The sequence below is a fragment of the Solenopsis invicta genome, chromosome 11 (genome assembly GCF_016802725.1).
Source record: "Solenopsis invicta isolate M01_SB chromosome 11, UNIL_Sinv_3.0, whole genome shotgun sequence".
In the NCBI taxonomy this organism is placed as follows: Eukaryota; Metazoa; Arthropoda; class Insecta; order Hymenoptera; family Formicidae; genus Solenopsis; species Solenopsis invicta.
Window position 1 is genome coordinate 12,491,934 of NC_052674.1, and position 21,387 is coordinate 12,513,320.

Sequence of the window (21,387 nt, forward strand, 5' to 3'; positions counted from 1 at the left end):
CGCGTTCTGTCGTTACATCTGAGAGAAATGAATGTACAGAGGCAAATGCATCTTAAGCAAATCGAAAAATTAATACGCACGCATACAAAACGCACGCATACAACACGCACGCATACAACACGCACGCAACACAACACGCGCATCCATCAATGCATAAATCTTACTCGAACAAATAATTAGATTTTATCTCTCGTGATTGTTACTTCATGTGTGCAATCTCGAAATGAGCCGTATTAATTTTCGCGAAATTACATTTGGAAATGACTATCGAGTTTTCACAGCGTGGACATTCGAACATCTCTCTTTGATTATTGTGAGAAATTGGAACGGAAGTTTGCTTGTTGAAAAAGGAGCGTATCGAGAAAAAAAAAATGTAAACGCCGATAAATCGGTCAAAACGACGCACATTCGTATATTCCTCAATTTTATTAATTTCGAAACAAACTATTTTCAACAATTCATATCTTGCCGATAACATACGCTATCTAACAATGTAAATTGAACATCTTAAAAATAACGAGATTAATAAACAAATTCTCGCAATCCTTCGACACTGGTACAAAAGTACACGTAAATAAGGAAGCGTTATATAATCAACTAAAAGCACACAACTTGTTCGTGGCGAAATACTACGACCGTTTCTACGAAGCGTATACGTATCCGCGGAACGTATTTTCAATTCCAATTGAAAAATTCAACATATCTCATAATAAAATTTCTCAATTTGGAGATTGTATTCGTATTTCGTATTTAAGGGATGTGGTTATTTCCAGAAGTTCTTTCTACAATCGTTAGTCTTATTTGTCATTCATTGAATGTGTGTCGAAATAGATATTTAATCTATAGACCTTGTTTCCTAACCGGTCGCTTTCCCGTTTACTTATCATAGGTATGTTTATTGTTTATGAGATGTGTATTATAAAAAAATATGAATCGTCTCGTTTCTTCTATTAGAGGTAGATACGCAGGAAACAGAAGCGATATTCTTACGTTATTTTTTCCATTTTTTTTCTCTTTTTGGGTGCACTTGACCGTTATACGCCAGGTCTTTGTCTCTCTCGCGGTTAAAAAGCAAAATCCTCTTCTTCGAAGTTTTCTTGGAAAGATTCTTCGAAGATTCGCTTGGATGTATTGCTTAAATCAGACTTTACGAAGTGCGCGATACAACAATCGTAACCATACGTTAGAGCACACTTAGATAAAAAGTAATCATGATTAGTTGCCGCAAGAGAGAGAGAAACAAATTTTGGATTGAACATGGACCTACAGATATTTTATAAAATAGTTACGTGGCATCTGGTGCAATAATCCAACAATCTCTACCTATGGCACTTAAGGTGCCAACTAATTTTAATATTACTTACATACATTTCTATAATATAATAAAATAATTAGCTGATCTATATATATACATATACATATGTATATGTATATGTATATATACACACTACAGACACAAGAGCCTATAACAATAGGAAGTTACAATTTTTTTCCCTTACCTGACGATAAACACTTTTTTTATTGCAAAAGAATTCCTCGTGTTCTACATTTGGTTAAAGTCCAAACAAAACTAACACTGGTTTTGTACGCACACGTATATGTATAAGGGTATATGCAAATATATACAATTATTAGATTGAAAGACAAAAACTATAAAAAAATGGAACGTTAATAGAAAGTTGCAATGTCTGCATATACAGCTATTTTATGTACATAAATTCGATAATGCAGAGTAGCAATACAAATAATTAATGAGCGTTAAAATATTAATTGAAGCGTTATAAACAAGAATCAAGTAATATCCGACTCCTTGTTCTCTCTTTTTGATAGGAAATGCGCCGTCTAACGGAACGTTGAATCTCTTGACTATTTCGTCGTTTCGCTAAATTGCTTTTATTGCGTCTTGCTGTTTCTCTTAAAACACAAGACGAAAAGACGCTCCTCGAGCTTGATATCCCCGCTTACTACGCGACACTCCGGTACAATGAAGTCGTACGTTCACATTCAACTATTTTCACCACTTTGTATTCAGCCAGTTTCAGCGTCGTTATTTTCAACGGTCGACAGATGACCAACCGTTTATCGTTGACCACCAACCGTAAACTTCTTGCACCGGCAGCGTATTTTAGCCAAGGTGACGTGGATGTTTAACGGCACAGATTAGCGTGAAATAGCAGCAACGCGACGACCGGTATCTCCGTAACGCGCAGTAGTAACGTTCTTGATGGCTGCGACGTCTCGCGCTAGTGTATATCGCCGGCTTGGCGTCAGTCAGAACTGCTGCTGCTATTTCCGAAATATTCTCCAGCGTCACCGCGACATATCGGACACGTTCGGTTAGACTGTGAAACAAAATCATTTATAGAAATGTAATTAGGATACATCTCGATTAAGGAGCAATATAATTTCGAAATGCTATAGTAATTTCATTGACTGGCTCTGAAAATATCCGAGATCATTTATAAAGCTTACAAAGAAAAATCTAAGTATGTATTTTGCAAATTTTTATGAAAAAAGATAAAAAAAGTTTTGTTTATTCCATTGTAAAGATCATACTTTTCTTTTTTTTTTGACAATTTAAATTTTATTTGAAAAGTAATATAAAAAAGCGTCGCTATTTAAAATTTCTTAAATTGTGTTTTCAAAAACGTATAGTCATTGTATCTTGGAGTTGCCTCGATCAATCGACTGGTAGTTTTACATTTTTTCCTGACATCAATCACTAGTGAGTACTTAAATTCTTTTTACAATACTTAGTCTTTTGTCACAGAAAACAAAAATTTATAGTAAAAAAAACCGTTATGTTGACTAATCAAAATTTAAATGCCAAATAGTCTTTACAGAGAACAAACATGATTTCTTAATCTTTTTCCGTTTTTCTATTAAAAATTTGACTCTCATTATGAGCTGTCTACGTGCTTTCTTAAGATTGAAACAGACTTTGTCGAACTCACCTTAAGCCATTTGTCGATGCACTTAGAATGAAATTCGTGAGAGCATGGCAGGACACGTAGAGATTGGAGGGCTTCGAAGTCGCACATACAAACGACGCAATTGGTCTGATCGCCCTGATGTGTCTCTGCGTTGAATTTGTAAGAGGGCAATTGTTCGACTTCCGCACGAGTCAAACCCCGTGGCTTAGCTTCGCCCAGTCTCTCGGCTAAGGACAGCAACGCCTCGTAGTTCTCCGTGACCGAGTCGGGCGAGGATAATTCGGCCTGATTGTAAGGGGATAGCGGTGGATTGCTGAACATCGCTCTATAAATAAATATCATCATATAAATTAAAATTAACCCGTTTTATACGCCCATAGAAATTATAACAATATGTGGCAGAAACACGCACAGGAAGTGTAGTAAATATCCCGGATAAGCCATGGGTAATTGAGTCGTGTTCCTCCATCTACCAAATCTCGGTCGTCGCAGGACGTTGGTTGTTAGTCGTCGATTTCTGTTCTGTACAATCTCCAATTGACTGTTTCGCGTCTCCGACAGGAATATGGGCGGCGGTGTCGTCACCTGCGTAAGAGCCGGCGGAGAATATGAGTGTGGTAACGGCAATGGTGCACCAGCCGCAGCGCCCACTCTATGGTGATGATGGGACTCTATCAATTCAAGCTCGACTTCTCTCTAGAAATACAAACATGAGAAGAGAATATTAGCAGTTGTTATAGTCTAACGGCAAAAACGAAGGAAAACTGTTATGCAATGTCTAACATACGTTCATTTTGATAGCTAAATATGAGAATGTTTTCTACACCGTGAAAAAATTAATCAACAAATATTGTCCCATATACAAGAATATAAAAATTCTTCAAAATCTTGTTTGAAGAATTCAATAATGTTAAACAGACACAGCTTGCTTATACATAAAGATATTTTTGTAGCTTTATCAAGAAAATATATTCATTTTTATTCAACAATAATTTTGATAAAAGAAAAAAAAATCGGATGAGAAATAATATCTTCAAGAATCAAAATTTTTTAATACTATTACTATCAAAACAATCGTACTGTGTTCTTTAGATAATTATTATAATATTAAAATAAAAATATATAAAATATTTTGCTAAAATTTAAGATTATCAAATTCTTTAAAGATTTTATATTCTTGCTTATATATAAAACAATGATTATTGATTTGATACTAATTCTTTTTCTATGTAGAGGTTCAAACACTAATAACATTTATTGTCCTTAGAAATCAGACATTGCAAATGAATATTCTATGTAATCGGTTAAAAGTTTCATTTAGTCCAAGAGTTCAATCTTATCTTTAACAATGTCTGAAATATAATTTCGAAATGCAATAGTAATTTCATTGACTGGCTCTGAAAATATCTGAGATCATTTATGAAGCTTACAAAGGAAAATCTAGGTATGTATTTTATAGATGTTGAAAAGTTTGATATTAAGAGGATATTCTAATTTAACGGGTCAAAAAAATCGCGATTTTTTTCAATCAGTTTTTCAATCTTTGTACTATTAAAAATAAATCTGTACATAAAACAATTTAATGAAAATTAAACAGTCTGTTTTCGTTTTCACGGTTTGAGGCAAACGTATGGGCCAAACGATGCTTTTGTAAAACTTTAAATCTATGTTTTTTAATCTTGTATCAGGTTTTTTTTAGAAACTACTGAACCAATTAACATCTGCCTTGAAGCAAACTAAAACTAAACTTTTTTTTAATATATTGAAAAGTTTTTTATATCCTGTAAAAGTTTAAAAAATTCAAAATTTTGCAAAATTCCGTTTTTCATTTTTAGATGATCGCTATTTTCAATAATGCGATAAATGATTTATTTTAGTTCTACATTTATTTATTCTACATAAATAGATTAAAATAAATCTTGAATCGTTGGTTTAAAATCAGCACAAAAGATGCAAACAAGAGTCGCACGACCTGGGACAATATAAACAGGATTTTTTAAATTACACTATATATAAATAATATCTCTATTTTATATTAATAATTAAAAATAAAATTTTTATAAAGTTAAAAGGTAATAAATACGTAATAAAATACGTATCTAAACGTTTTCAGTTTAGAGCAAAAAATTAGTAAAAATAACTCTTTGAACTAAAATATCCCCCCTCCCTCAGGCATAGAATTTGATGTCATAAAAGTAATATTGTAACAGGTGCCAATGAATTAAAGGATTAGAGTTATAAGATTTTTTTTCTTCTTTACTGTACGAGACCAACTCTAATATCTCTTTTTTTCTTAATATTTATTTTTTCCTGTGTTCTTAAATTTTTTTTATAATTCTACAGAAACATTTTTTAACTTTATTTATTTAAAAATTTATATAAAAGATTAAAATAAAATAAATTATTTAAAAAGATTAAAACATATTAATTTATTTTTGAAATATGTACTGTTTAAATATATAATAAAAACTACGAATTGGAGAAAATTAGCACTTAGACACTACAGCTATACAAATTCTATAAAACTTTGGCTATTCACTATATGTATCACAATATAATTATTCGAAACTTGAAAATCTTGCAATTATAGTCCTATAATCCATTGGCACTTGAATGTTACATATTATTTTTATCAAACCCTATATCTCAATGTCTAACTTTCCAAAATCTACAAAATAAATACCTGGAACTTTCCTTATCAGAACAATCTCAAATAATAAGATCAAACTATGAAAATCATTCTAAGATTTCTTCACGTATTTCTTCAAATTTACCTGTTGAGATAATTGATGATGCGCGGTGTAATCGGTGTGGACGGGCGGTGGACCTGCTGTATGCAGTCCTGCGACACCACCAGCTGGTGGCGCGTATCCTCTAGGTGCGGCACCCACCAAAGAGCCAACGATTCCGTGACTCGGATGCGTTGGATGAGCAGCGGAATAATGACTGTGATGATGCGTCACCTGAACAAACGTTACATGTAATAAAATGTAGAATTTATCTGATAAAAATTTGATCAGATTACAAGGGAATGCAAATAGGGACAGATTTATACATGTGATACAGTGACAAAATAAGAGGCATTCGTTTGATTATTCACAATGGACAAACTTGTTGCTAACTTACCTGGCACGAATGTCCAAATGGATGCGTTCCGTGAGGTGTGTAAAGGCTATGAAGCTGACACGGAATCCTGTAGCCGGTTGCCTGTGGATGCCACAGCGGCTCTCCACCGACGGCGACCCCTAGGCCGGACACGCCGACTTGACCAACGTCGACGACCACGGGCGCATTCGCGCCCTGCGTAGGATGATGCCCCGTACCACCGGCCGCCGGATGCGGATGGGGATGGGGATGCGTCTGATGTGCATTGTGGATATTGTGGTGGGAGTTGTGCAGACCGTGAGGGTGAGAGCCATGGATATTGTGATGCGAATTGTGAAGGCCATGATGGGAATTGTGGATACTCTGATGGGGGTTATGACCCGGCAGGAACGGATAGGAGAGCCCGAACGGTTCCGTGTACCGTTGATAACGATTCCTGACCGTCGGACTGCCGCGGGTGGATAAGTGATTACGGGGCGAGCGCCGTTGTGGCGCGCCCCCAAATTCCCAAGGCGGTGGGGTTGTGTGCAGGGGTGGCGTCGGCGCCGGCGGCGTCGTTTCCCGGACCTCTATTCCGGACACGGCACCGTTGCGAGATATTCGGCGACGCTTCCTCGACGGCGATTCGCTCTGAAAAATATCACGCTTTATATTGTTTATTCTTCCTTACTCGCTTCCAAATAAATGTGCCGTTTTGGAGAAAAGCTCTCTCGGTTCGTCTGCAGAATATTTAAAAACTTGCACTGCGTCGTTTTATTAATCAGTGAAGTAATCGAAATGTCACACGTAAACACCCTTTAAGTGAGTTGATCGCATAAGCTTATTGTAAAATAAAATTCACGAGATCGGCACTCCGTATTTTTCTCGACATCTTTCGCTCAAGACAACAAGATGCGCGATTCTCCCATCACAAAAAAAAAATATTGTACTTTGTTGAAAAGATCATAAGCCTACTTTTGGATTATCGGAAACTGTTGAGTGTACGTTGTACACACAATTTATTTAAGAAGGTTCTGCAGTCTGTTCGAGAAAAGTTACGTGACTGTTCATTCATATATATTTTTTAATACAAGAGCTTTTGGCATCTCCAAAATAATAAATAATAAATAAAATTTAAGCAATAAGAGATAACTTATTATTTAAAAATTGATACAAATTATTCATAACGATTTAAATATAATAATAAGGAACATTGCCACATAAAAATGATAAAAATCAGTATATCATATTTAAAGGGAATTGTATAATTCATGAAACACTTCATATTTTTATATGAAAATAAAACAATAAAACTTTATTTTTCTTTCTTAATTTAAAAATGTTCTTTAAACTTCATTCTTTATTATAAACATGGTTTTTCAAAATTCTTATACTTTGTGATTAATTGAATACAATTTTTTTCCTAAAGATGTTATTTTAGAAAGTTATTTAAAGAAGACAATGCAAAAAAATTTTGAAAAAATTCAAGAATACCTATACATTAATCATAAACTTATTTTCAAAAACAAGTTTCATAGAGGAAAAGTCACTAATATTGACATAACAATTATCCTTATTTTTAGTAACATTTGTTAAACAAAAGCTAAAAATAAACCTCAAAAACATGAATACAAATAGAAAGTGCGTTTTGCTGTGTCACATGGCACAGCAATTTTTGTAATATTGTTTCGTATTTTATATTGATTAATGTTTTTGTAATACATAATTCAAAAAGAGCACCTGGAAAATGCTCCAAAAAAGACAATAAACAGTAATAGCAGTAATCAGACACGGCCCCGTATGGGGAGTTGACTATAAAATAAATCGAAGAACATTTTTAAATTAAGAAAGAAAAATAATAAAATCTATTTTTATGTATTAAACAAAATTTATAAAATTGACAGGCCATAATTAAATCCTGTCATTTTATACGTCTTTTTGATACCTTATTCATGTATACTTATTAGTGGATCTGTGTTCGACACTATCTTAAGGTATCAAAAACAATGTTAAAAAATTCATGAAACATTAATATTGAAGTTAAAAATGTTGTAGTTATTGTCTAACATCACGGAGAAGTGTACCAGTTGCATCAGCGATTCTGTTTGATATTACAAGGAAAGTATGAAAGAGAAAAATATAAACAAAACAGTTTTAGAAAATTACAAACATGTAAAATGATCTGATATTATTAATAATATACTTACTATTATTTAAACTATACAATTTGCAAAAAAAAATCGTACAAATTTTATTCTCGTTTTCCATTTTTAGCAGATTTTGTGTAGAAAAAAAAACTATGAATGAACTATAAGTGTTTATTTCTTTAATGACCTAAGCAGATCATGTTTTTATCAGTATTAATACAGTGCATAGTTTAGTTTTCGAGAAAAAGCCACTATAAGAGGTCTATGTCACAGTAATGGTTCTTTAGTCTTTTCATATAATAGCTTTTCGCTATTATATGAAAAGACCGGAAAACGTTCTTATTTGAATCAGAGAGTTCAGTTCATCAATTCTGCCGTCGTCAACTGCGATCTCCTTGTCAATCGATTTGTTTTTCTCGTACCAATTATTGAACAGAAAATACAAATGATCAGATTGGCACTGAGATATCATTCTAGCTGTCGTCAAAAGGTTTGCGCTGCTCCAAATCTTAAAAAAATTTTTTGCCCAAAACGAGGAAAATATTATTCAAACGTTGAAGAGAAAAATGCTTAAATTCGAAAAAACGCAAACAGATCTATAGATGCACAAAGCAAAACAGTTACTCACTTTTCTGCCGTCGTCCTGACTAGGCTGCCTGTAGTAAGGCGGCGACGGTTGGATCTGTACAGGGCTCAGAGGTAGCTGGTTCGTGGCTGAAAGCAGAAGTTTACGTAACTTTTTCGCGACATCCGATCACGAACAACTATTTCTAAGGGCTACTTTCACCGAATTAAACCGGCGCGACGAGAAAAAAAAAGCAAAAAAAAATTGCACACAGGCTCGTACAGGAAACCTCCATTGCAGATGAACAGACGAACGCTGAGAAAAAAATATTTTGTGTTTGCACTTTCCTCTATAATTGAATGTTAACGTAATTAGGAACTTTATTTTTTATAATTGTTACTGCCACAATGTTACACTAAAAAAAAGAAAAAAAAATGAACTAAATTTTTCAGCTTGATTAAATTTCTTCAGTTTAAGTATTTAAGCTAAATATATAAATGCTTAAACTGAAGAAATTTAATTAAGTTGAAAAATTTAGTCAAGTCAACAACTTTTCTCTCAGTATAATAATAATAATAATAATAATAATAATACAAACAATAACAACAACAATAATAATATGTATACATTGTATATTATTATTATTATACTAACAAAAAAACGGCTGCAATTTTCACAATCTAATCATAATTTATAATAATCAATTGGCACCAATTATATTTAAATTACAGTGATCGCAAACATTTTCTCTCAGTGAAGGAAAACAGAGATATCAAGAACAGTTCTTAACTTTCCAGAAAGATAAAATCGAGAGAAAAAACAGATTTAAAAAAAAAAAAAAAAAAAAAATTATGACTACGACAGCGAACGTAAACGATGAATTATTTATTTGTTAGAGCACTCAAATGTGAAAAAGAGAAATCTTAAAACTATTGACGTAGAAGACGATAAAGATAACATATTTAAAAATACTACCTTGAGAATTCCTGCGGTATTCCATGTCTACTCCGCTGGCTCCGAGGCCAGGACTCATGTTCAATATAGGGCCACGCATCGTATTCTCCTGAAATCACAGCGATCATTGCAATTAAGCGATCTCCTCGGAAGAGAGAAAGGGAGGGAGGGAGGGAGACAAGGCAGAGAGGGAGAGAGAAAGGACTGAGGAAGAGGCGTTCACCTGTCCACAGATATTGATGTGCAACGGCGGTGAGTTGGCCGGCGGGCCTACTGGCTCCTGGGGGAAGTGCGGCGGCGGACCCCTCGTTTGCGGGCTGTGCTGCGGTGGTGGCTTATATCCAACGCTGCTTCCACCCACGTTCCCGTGATAGGACACCTCCTTGCCGGCCGGCCCAGAGGACGTGCCAACCCCGGGGCAATCCCTGCGTCGTGCATAGGAGAAATTATGAGCGGGAGTTGTGCGAGAGAGATACGCCGGGGAGTTCGCGTATCACGCGGGGGACGCGCGCACAGAGAAACGCGAGCGGAAAGTACGTAATAAATCCCCGGGAGATACGCTGTTCTCTGCCGAGCGATAACTCGATTATAAGCGCCGATACTGGCCGCACTCGTAACGAGATGAGTCACATACGTGGCCCCGCGCGGTACGAGGATCTCGGCCAACGCGAGTCCCACTCGCCTCCGCACAACGAAGCAGCGATATTACCGCGCGACGATTCCGCGAAGGAGTTTTCTACGTGGGAAAAAAAAAACAAGCCGCGGAGAAACCCCTCCCTTAACAAAAATTACAGGAGATTACGAAACAGAAAAAAAAAGAACTTTCTCGTTTTGAGAATTTCTCTATCTTCGAAGTGTTAAATATTGAAATGAGATCATAGTCCCAGATTTCTCTGTACAAACTTTAGTAATATGTTCTATGAACAAAAATGAGAGAAAAATGTTCCATGGACATAACGAAACGTATCCCAAAAGAAATTATGGCAGAAAAAGGAATGTGTGAAAAACAATTTCACGTAAGTTTTGATTTCAAAGCATCCGATCATATTAAGATTGACATTGATGTAATACTGAACTTCTCTGAAACTCATTCTAGGAATTAGCGTGCACAGCGGAAATCTGGCAACGTTAATAAATCCGTAACTTGGTTAATTTTTATCGGATATAAATAAAATTTAATTTATACATTTCAGAATTCGAACTTTAAGAAAATGTAAAAAAAAATCGATTCTTTTTTAAAGTTTTCAATCCACTATCTCCCCTCAATCGAAATCGGCATGAAATTCCTACAGTGATAAATATTACATCAATATCAAGCTTTAATACATCCGCACAAGAACATTCATAAGACGTTACGTTGCATTAAATATAAACCATAAGCTCAAGTCTATACTTATAAACAACCTTAGACTAACGTAATCATGAAGCAACGTAACATAACGTAAGTAATTATATTGTTACTTAACGTTCTTAACGAGATGTTCTTGTGTGGATGCTCTTATATTGATACGAACGGACAGCATTTTAAAATGCAAAAATTTAACTGGATACAGATTTGAAAAAATGGTTTTGACAGATTATCAAAGTAATTATGTAGGACGCTCAGGGTAGAATGCCAAAACGTTCACAGCATTATTCATCATGCTTGAACATCCTTTATAATTATTTTGATGGTCCAACAAAATTATTTTTAGATCTGTATTATATTAAGCTTCAGCAAATCGTTCTTTCCGAGTGCAAGAATAAATTTTTACCGAGTGTGTCATAAAAGATCTCGTACATTTATTGTAATTGTAAAATTAACAGATTAAAAAAAAAATTTGTTATAATTAAAAAATTATTTAAATAAGTTTATTTTCAATTTTTGATAAATTATATTAAAATAAATAAAAATATACTGAAATATATTGATATCTTAATATATATTATTTCGTAATTCAAATATTGGAATTAATTTATCCCGACTGTGGGGCTATTTGACACATATTTGAAAAATAATTTCTTATATCAATTATTATTCTCTCTCTTTCTCTCTCTCTTTTTCAAATCAATCTTCTATGACTGAAGATCGTGATCTTTATGCAAGTTCCAATGACTGTCTCTGCAAAAAATACTCTCAGTGGTTTGCCACTGTTTTTCAAGAAGTGGTCATCAAGTAAAAATCTGATATTGTTCTGGGTGGACTTGAACCTGGATCAGAAAGCAAATGCGCAACTCTTAAGCCATAATCACCACTGTGATCGTGACTGAGGAGTTCACAAGTCATCAACAAGTTTTTACTTATTATTGCAATATTATTAAATGACCTAACATATCTAGTAACTGATAGAACTTAATTTTTTAATAAATCTTTCAGTTTTGTCTGTAAAAATTTGAAACTGAAAAGTGGATTAACTTGCCCCAGTCTCTCCTATATTTACACAACATTTTTTTCTTATTTCTGCTCATATAAAATACTGTAGTTTGTACATACTAAAGTTTCAAGGAAAAACCTGGGATATCTTGTTAGCGTCAGACATAATTTGTTTAAACATAAATTTTGTATAATCCATGAAGAAAAACATATTCTCATTACTTAATAATAATTTTCATGAGCTGAGAGAGAAAAATATAGAAAAGGAAATTATTTTAAATCGAGAATTTTAGAATTGCTTACACTTATTATTATTATCAAAACAATCATAGTGTGCTCTTCTGATAATTATTATAATGTGTTATAATAATCGAAATAAAAATATTTCTGTTGAAATTTAAGGTTATCAACTGTTTTGGAGAAGATTAAATTAGATTATTCATTGCATGTTTCCGTGCCATTGAAATTATATTCATGTTTACATATAAAATAATGCTTGTTAAGTAGAATAGTTTTGATTTGATACTACAATATTTTTTCCGTCTTTTTTTTTTCCTTTAGCGAATCGATAGTGGAACCGTATGAACATGGAATTTTCCTTAAAATTTCATCGTTCGCGCTGGCTCCCGGCTGACGTGTGGAAGCACACAGAAATACTGCTATTTAATTCGATGTTTAAATGAAGGAAGCTACGGAAATTCGATGTTATGCAAATTTGAAAGAGTCAACGTTAATCCCGCGATTCTCGCTCGCACTTCTAATCTAGAGCGTATTGATCCGCGTGGACGCGAACGTGATCTATTTCGACGTGTCTAATTAATTTTAGTCGCTCAACTCGCCGGCGTGCAGCAAGATCTTGCTGGTGCGCGCCAAATTCGCGAAATCTTATTTCCGGGCGAAGACCCGGTTCCGTCCGATCGGGAAATCTCTCTAAGAATTATCCTTATCCTATTCGTGGTCTCATCGCGATTTTGGCAAAGCATTTCGCGACGTTTATTCCCAACTGCTCGGCGATTTGCGATGTCGCGACTCGGTTGTATGCTCGAGCGACTCGCAATTAAGCAAGCCTCTTCTCGCGAGCGAGTTATGAAAGTCGCAGTCATCAGAATTGAAACGATAGCGACGTCCACTCGTGACGCGACGCGTCTTATTCGTAAATAAGAATGGATCGCTATTGCGTAGTGAAAATATCGTCGTTGAATCGCAAGTGACGCCTTCAGAATTTGACGGCACAGGATCTTGCAGCTACATTGCAGCAAAATTGCAATCTTGCATATTACAATGCAATGTTTCGGAATCGTTAAAATATAGATGTGCAACGTGATCTCTGAATGATGTTGCAGAAACATTTAATAAAACATATATATTATGAAAGAAAACTGCTAGAAAATAATTTTACGTAACACATTTAACATCTAAGCAAATTCGTAGCGCCTTGAAAATACAGTTAAGTTTAGTCGTGAATGGTCATGTAATCAAAGAAATTTTTCTAAAAAAAATACAATTCAAGTTTGTAATTGTGTATTCATAGCCAAGTTTTAATATTAAATCTTAATGTGATTCTAAAAATCTCTATTCTAAAAATTATAATTAAAACTATAAATAAAAATTATTAAAATCACAACAATGCGGGACGTATATGCGAATGATAAAAATAAAAAACAGCTATATAAATATGAATAAATTTGCAATTGTGTTATTAATAAATGTATTAATAAATATTAATAGTATTAATAGATACGTATTGTGATAATTCTTAATAAAGCATTGCAAATCTATTTATATAATTACTTTCTTAATTTCTGGCACTTGTATACGTAACCAACAAACTGTTCATATTAAAAAAAAATTAAAAATGCCCCAATTATTGTATATAATTACAAAGTATTTATTATAAAGTAATATGAAATATATATTATATTGTAATACTGTTGTAATATTGCATTGAATTGCTTTTACATTCAGAGAAGAAAATCGTACAAACTATAAATTTGTGAACAAATAGCACATCAACTGTGTTTATTACAATATTTTTATTACAAAGTTGTAATAAAAACAATAGGTTATATAACAAAAGACAGTAATACTGCAGTAACATTTTAGTACAATATAGGAAAATAGCAATGTAAATGTAAGTAATGGAAACATTGAATTGAGATTCTAACTAGTTCTCATTCCTAGCACTTAAGACCCTGCACTAGTGCTATCATAATTATTCCGATGGCATACTTAAAGATGTATCGATCGTACAATCTCTGCAAAGTAAATAAAATTTGGAAATGTGTTTAATATTAACTCTTAAAAGAAATTTTATATATATATATATATATATATATATATATATCAGTTATGTAAAATAAATTATATTTTTATTTAATAACATATTTTTATAATTTATTTGCTCTATTTGTTATTAAAAATTAAATTATTTTCTACAACATTTAAAAAAATTTCAATTTTTTTTTTGTATGAGTACTTTATGTATTCAAAATGATTTATACACATTTTATTGTGATTGTCTGTTATTGTAAATAAATAAATAAATAAATAAATAAATTTATTATTTATGTATTTATAAATTTGTTTAAATATGTTTGTTTATTTTACAGAACTGATCCCGTATTAAAACTTTACATAAATCATCTTGAATATTTAAAATACTTAAATTTAAAAATTCAATTTTTTTTCATTATTTTATGATATTTCTATTAAAGCACATATTTATAAATACGTTAAATAAATTTTTTCCACTACTTTCAAATGCAACATAAAATAATCTGTATTTTTTTCATAATTATCTTAATGTTTCAAGAAATGTTCTACATGTCCTTAATCGGCCATACGTAAACTAAAAGTATATAATTGTCATAACTTGCTTGTAGTAAAGTCTAAGTAACTACGTAATTACAATTGAGGTAATATTCAACTATAAACTAATAGTTGCACAAATATTGTTGCCATAGTGATATAAACTATTGTACTTTATAGTTATTACAACTAAAACTGTAGTTACAATAATTATAAAATAGTTTATTAAACTATGTAACATTACTTTTACATACAAAACTTGCGTGTCATTTTTATAGTTGCCAAAGTTACTACGAATTTTTCTCTCAGCGTAAAAGAGGACATTCTACTGTTGCTGCAATGTTACAACATTTCGCAATGTTTTTGCAATTTTGCAATCTTGCAAAGAAATATATCTGCAATCTTGCTGAGCTGTATAGGTTAAGCAAGTCGCGAGCGCAAAGCTTTCGTTTGTCAGGATATTTGTAACACGATTTTACATCGGCCGAAATTAGAAACGTTCGCACCGTATTAAAGATTCGAGAGCCACGACAACTTTGTCATTAACGTATTATTCATCGCCGTTATATATCCGATTCCGCCTTTAATTTTCGATTAACGGAAAAACGACATGCCAACGAATCCGCGGTCGAAAGGACGTCCGACAGTAGCGGGACAGCACTCTCTCTGTATATTCGCTTGACCTACAAGCACGGACGAATAAATTGGCTGTTATAGCTAACGATTCGACAAACTGGTGCGCCAGCGGTTTATTTATTTTTGTTTGCCGCGGATTTATTTATCGTTATACAATCAGGGCCGGGCACTTTGTGAACCATGGCGACATAAAGAATATACGTATCAATGGAAACCGAACTGTAACGTTACATAATGTACGAGACGTGACGTTCGTAAAATAGTCGCACTACGTTCTCGTAGTACATGATGTAACATAATACTATTTACATAATTTCGCCCGCGCGTTTGTACGGCTTGGTGTTAAATAAATCGCGAATACGGTGTGCAATATTAATGGCATTGCATATCGTACGCGCGATTTATTTAACGTATTTATGTATTTAATTCGTTGCATTATTATATTCGAGTGACCTTCGCTTCGATTTTCATTAAAAATCACATTTGTATGTCGGCAATATCTGTCCTGTTCCCTTGCCCTTTCTTTATTTTAGTCGTCACGTGTAACATTCGCGAGAGAAGGAATTGAGAAATGCTTCGCGGTTGTAACGGAGAGAAGGAAAAAATCTATACATGTGTACGTTTGCAAGAAACTGATAAATATGCGCGAGCATGCTAAACGACATAACCACACAGCGGGACATAGTAAACATGATATAGAAAAAGTCAAGGGAAGTAAAATATTGAAGCGGGCGTAGTAGAACCATACGTATCCTCATGGATATTAGAGTCAATTGACGGAGCTAAATGACTCTCAAAGATGTCGATGTCATGCGTCAATAGCGGCGTAAGATTACGCCAGTTTGTGTACGATCGCACGTAGCAGCGAAGACAGACCTCGAAACCATCTAAACCGTCGAAAAATGATGACTATAATGGGATGTGTGTTGCTTGTTACGCTAATTAAACCGCAAATCGAGTCCGCGCCGCATTAAAAGTATAATTTTAACCCTTTCATGCTTTATGTCACGATCCTATAGAAATACACATTTTTTTCACAAAAATAAAGACAGCATTTTTTTTTCTAAACTCGTTTTGAAAAATTATGGATAGATTCTTCATTAAAAGATCGACTTTGAAAATTTCACCCCTCGAATATTTCATCAAATACTCGTAAAAGTGAAAAATACATGTATCTTCCATAAAAATTAAAATAGCGAGTTTTTTCTGGATGCATTTTAAAGGTCAACGTAAGGGCTATACAAAAAAATTGCTATTCAATTTCAAAATGACGGATTTAACGTGACAGGCCAAGATGTTAAATTTTGTTGTATTTTGTTGTACGTATAATCACATGTATACAGGGTGTCTCAGACCTCGCGTGACATTCGTTAATAGCAGATTCCTGTTATTTCAAGACGAAAATTCCAATATCAATATATCGAGGACACAAGTTTTTAAATGAGAAAGATTCAAACTGTCCCCCTCCCCCCTGAAATTCGCGTGCTCAGATATAGCAGCACATCGTATTGTGAAGATGCATGCAAAATCAATATGAAAAATAAGTATCATATTTAGGAACACCTTTGTTACTGTGCAATGTGCCATACCTGGGTGCGTGAATTTCGGAGTCTAAATTCCAACTATTGTAGCCGTGACATTTTAATATCAAGATTTTTGTCTTGAAATCTCAGGAATCTGCTATTAACGAGTGTCACGTAAGGTCAGGAACAAATTTACGTATATATACGTGTATATATATACAGGGTGTTCGATAATGGTTGTCCCCACGTTTTACCATAGGAGCACGCATTTATAATTTCTAATATAATAATATGTTAGAAGTATATATCCGTCGGTAAATCATGCTCTTATGGTAAAACGTGGGAACAACCATTATCGAACACCCTCTATATGATTATGCGTAAATACAACAAAATTTAGCATTTTGGCCTGTAGGTTTTTAAGGTTTTTGAGATGACAAATCTAATGGAAAAATTTCAAAATTAAAAATGACGGATTCAATATAATGAACAAAAATGCTAAAATTTTGTTGAGATTGAATAAAATTGATTTTAATCCGTCACTTTGAATTTCGAAATTTTGACTATAAATTCATAATTAGTGAGCCTAAAAATCTAGTGAATTAGTTGATCGTTACTCCTACAAAAGTCAGGCACGAAAGAATATAAAACTTTCTCAAAAATACGTTCCTAAAATGAAATAATATGTTAGTTAATTGATTAAATCATTTGGATAGCGTTGAATTTTATTAGAGAATTGTATCCCGCAATAAAATATCTAAAATAAATAGATAGAACAGACAGAAGTAGAGATATAAAAATAAGTTTTTATCTAAATATCAGCCATATTTTTTTTACTGAAAAAAAAACTTTTACTCTATAAAGTTATTTCTACTGGTTCTAACCTTCTCCCACAGACAGAAAGAATTGTATCTCTCAAAATCGTGCAATCATAAAGTTATAAACACGTGTTTGCAACATGAATTTGTATATAGGCAGGGCTTGATAGTGAAGTCAAGTCAAACGCATGAGCCAACACTTTTTCAATGTCTCTTCGCATGCAACTTGCAGATTTTTTAGCATGCAGGATGACCGACCATACTTCCTATCAATGACGTATACATAAACGAATGGCGAAAAATTGCGTCAAAAATCGAATTGTTTGCGTTAATTTTTGATTTCTGTTTGCGAAACAATAATGGCCGACGATGAATAATTGCAAGAGGATGCAAATGCGTCATGTATAGACGTATGATAACTCTGTACAAATCAAAATGGTATTTTTAATTTGGACCCTCTATTTGGATATTTTGTCAAAATTAATACACTTACTCTCTAAATTCTTTGGAGTAGAATCTCACTCTAAAAAAGAGTAAAAAATATTGTTTCGCAGGTTTCTTAGGGTTTTTGAATATCTGACAGCATCTATCATTAATAACAATTATAATTATCTAGTCCGCACACACACATACACGCAAAATATAGAAAAATTCCTGCTTTCAATTTTAATGGTAGAGTTTTCGATTTACTCAAACTCGAGTTTTTTTCCAATTAGAATCGAGTCGAGATGCTTATAATTTATTTTCGAATTAATTGTGATAAATGATATAGTAAAGTGCGAACAAAGAAAAGAACTGTCCATCTAAATTTCTATGCAAACTTTCGGAGTTTCATTTCCAAATTTAATTTGGTGTTACATTACGCTAAAAAAAAATTATTTATTACGGCTTTGCTTGAAAATATTCACTAAGGAGTTACTATCGACTCCAAACTTCGTCATTAAGATCAAAGGCAGAGTATCGGGACACCCTACACGAGAGATCCAACGAGAAATCCTAATTGAACGTTCGTAAGTCCGTAAGGTCTGTGAGGTCTACACACGTGCGGCACAAGAGTATAATACTCGTGTCTAATGAAATCCAGCGGTGCCACGTATACATAGAACGAAAGTGCGCGTGGTCGGCATGGGGAGAAAGAGAGAGAAGGAAAATCGATAAACCGATTTAAATTAAGGTAGGCAGATGAACGAGAAATGGGCGCTGTGCGCGCGAACCAGCGAAAAAGGGGTTTCGAAGTGCGAGAGCGCGGAAATAAAGCGCGTCTCGCGGGCACGTCATCGCGGCGGGCCTGTTAATTATCGTTGATTAGAGAGAATCGTCGACTCTTCAACGTCGGCTCCTCTGAAAATTAAATATACGCGAACGCCGTCGTCTCTCAGCCTGATCTGAATGCAATATTTTTATGTAATATACACACACACACACACACACACACACACACACACACACACACACACACACACGCACACGCACACGCACGCACGCGCGCGCGCGCGCACACACACACACACACACACACACACACATACATACATATGTACCCGTATATAACAATATATATATTTGAATAAGTATTTTGATGTACATATGCATGTATAAAGAGTGGTTCATTTAAATTTTAATCATCGAATGTCTACAGAGCACATGATTTTACAACAAAAAAACATTTGCAACAAGAGTTGTAGAATTTCAAAGCAAACATATAATAGCAAAATAAAAAGTCGATTTTTCAAGATATTATAAAAATTATTTTTTTCTAATGAAATTATGATTCTTTTCCAAAAAGACTTTGTAAATTGCATTTATTACTTTTTTTTATAGCAAACCTGTATTATTTTTTACATCATTAATTCACCTTATCAATTTAATTATTCTGTACGTAACAGTATAAATATACGTTTATCAAAAATTGATAGTTTACAAAATTTAAAATATGCTAGAATAAAATTCTTCGTAAACTACTCATTTTTTGATAACTCTAATTTCATAATAAACAATACAAAATGTCTGAGCTCACAAGATTAAATCCAATCAATAATAAACAAAAACGGATTACAAGAGCCAGAGCTAGATTTCAATGCTAATACTTTTATATGCAAAATAATTCAATTATATTAAAAAAAATAACAACCTGTGTGATATTTAATTTTTTTGAATATTGATTTTACCATTATTTATCTTCCTTTAATAATAATTTTTGCCTAAAACATTTTTCCGTATCTGCCATATTTTTCGAGAAATTTACTTGAAAAAATTATTATGTATATATATTATTATATAAAATTAATTAATGTGTGTACACACACACACACACACATGCACGCACGCACGCACGCACGCACGCACACACATTAATGCATTTTATATAGTAATGTATATACATAATAATACAAATACATATCGTACGACAGTCTCACTAAAGCATATTTTGCTAAGCTTGTGATATTTGCACAAATGCACAAATGCACAAATGCACGGTGAATAATGGGCACATGGCACGAGAATGTTTGCCGTATGGGAAAAAGAAAAAAAAGCTCGATCCATCCCGTAATGAAACGCGTGTCGACTTTTGAACGATCTGATAGAGATCAAGAGCGTTTTCCAGGCGTTGAATAAACGGAATTCTATTTACTTCGGACTTTCTACAGCTGGTAGAAAGTTCGTGAAAATTGTACAGGGCGTCCCAAATTCGTCGTAGGAATTCTTCTCCAAAGAATTCTTTCGTCCGTGTAACGTAATAACTTTCCATTTCAAAAATATCAAAGTACGACAGACAGAGAGACTTTTAGTTACGATTAGCGCAATTCATATAATTTATCTTTGGAAGATAAACTTCAAAGGCACACATAAAAGCATGAGATTTTCTTTCTTCGTTAAATATCAATTAAATTAACAAATTTTTTTTTATTCAACTTTTAGAGATCAAGTTTTCTAAAAAAAAAGTATTACAAAAAGTTGTTTTTTAAAAAAAGTAATTCATAAATTGTTAAAAAAGTTATCAATATTGAAATTATTAATAAATGTAAAAAAGTTACATTACGTGATACTCCGCATAGAGCTGATTTAATGAACAAATGTATACATAAAGTACATGTCACGAGCGTACTGATAAATTTACCAATATGTTCACATGTATCTTCTGTGATAAATTTATTGTATTTTCAAAAGTAAATTTTTGTAGAGTAGAACAAAGTTTCTATTAAAGCGGAAGTATTGCCATCCCATTAAATCTCTCATTCGAGGCGATTTAAGGTTCGTCGATGTATAGTACAAATCTGACCTTTGGTATATTCTATACATTTTTTTTAAATGAGAGTTGCCGTGCGTAAAAGTTCTCCATCAACGCAAAACGATCTTATCGTGCAACACATGCATATTACGTTCAGCCCAAGTGTCAAACCGGAAGGCACCCAGGCGAGCAAATGTGGCTAACACGTGGATAATATTTCTGACGGTGATCGAAGCGTAAAGATGGTATGCATTAAGAACGAGAACAATTATTTCAACAATATTCTTAATTTTGCATTGCTCTCTATATAATATATTCAAACCTCTCTTTCCAGAAA

The 21,387-nt window shown here is 33.4% G+C and overlaps 1 protein-coding gene across 4 annotated transcripts in view; it reads right to left on the reverse strand.

Moving 5' to 3' along the window:
• Positions 1 to 386: 386 nt before the first annotated feature.
• The window catches only part of LOC105204511 (RING finger protein 44), an 81,784-nt gene continuing 60,783 nt past the window's right edge, over positions 387 to 21,387 (reverse strand). For all 4 annotated transcript variants that reach the window (XM_026138279.2, XM_026138278.2, XM_026138277.2 and 1 more), the window contains 8 exons: positions 9,907 to 10,108; positions 9,705 to 9,792; positions 8,793 to 8,878; positions 6,060 to 6,668; positions 5,708 to 5,896; positions 3,346 to 3,629; positions 2,955 to 3,258; positions 387 to 2,342 (listed from right to left, as the gene is read on the reverse strand). In XM_026138279.2, coding sequence (XP_025994064.1) covers positions 2,268 to 2,342; positions 2,955 to 3,258; positions 3,346 to 3,629; positions 5,708 to 5,896; positions 6,060 to 6,668; positions 8,793 to 8,878; positions 9,705 to 9,792; positions 9,907 to 10,108 — 1,837 coding nt within the window. In that variant the 3' untranslated portion in view covers positions 387 to 2,267. The remainder of the gene's footprint in view (positions 2,343 to 2,954; positions 3,259 to 3,345; positions 3,630 to 5,707; positions 5,897 to 6,059; positions 6,669 to 8,792; positions 8,879 to 9,704; positions 9,793 to 9,906; positions 10,109 to 21,387) is intronic.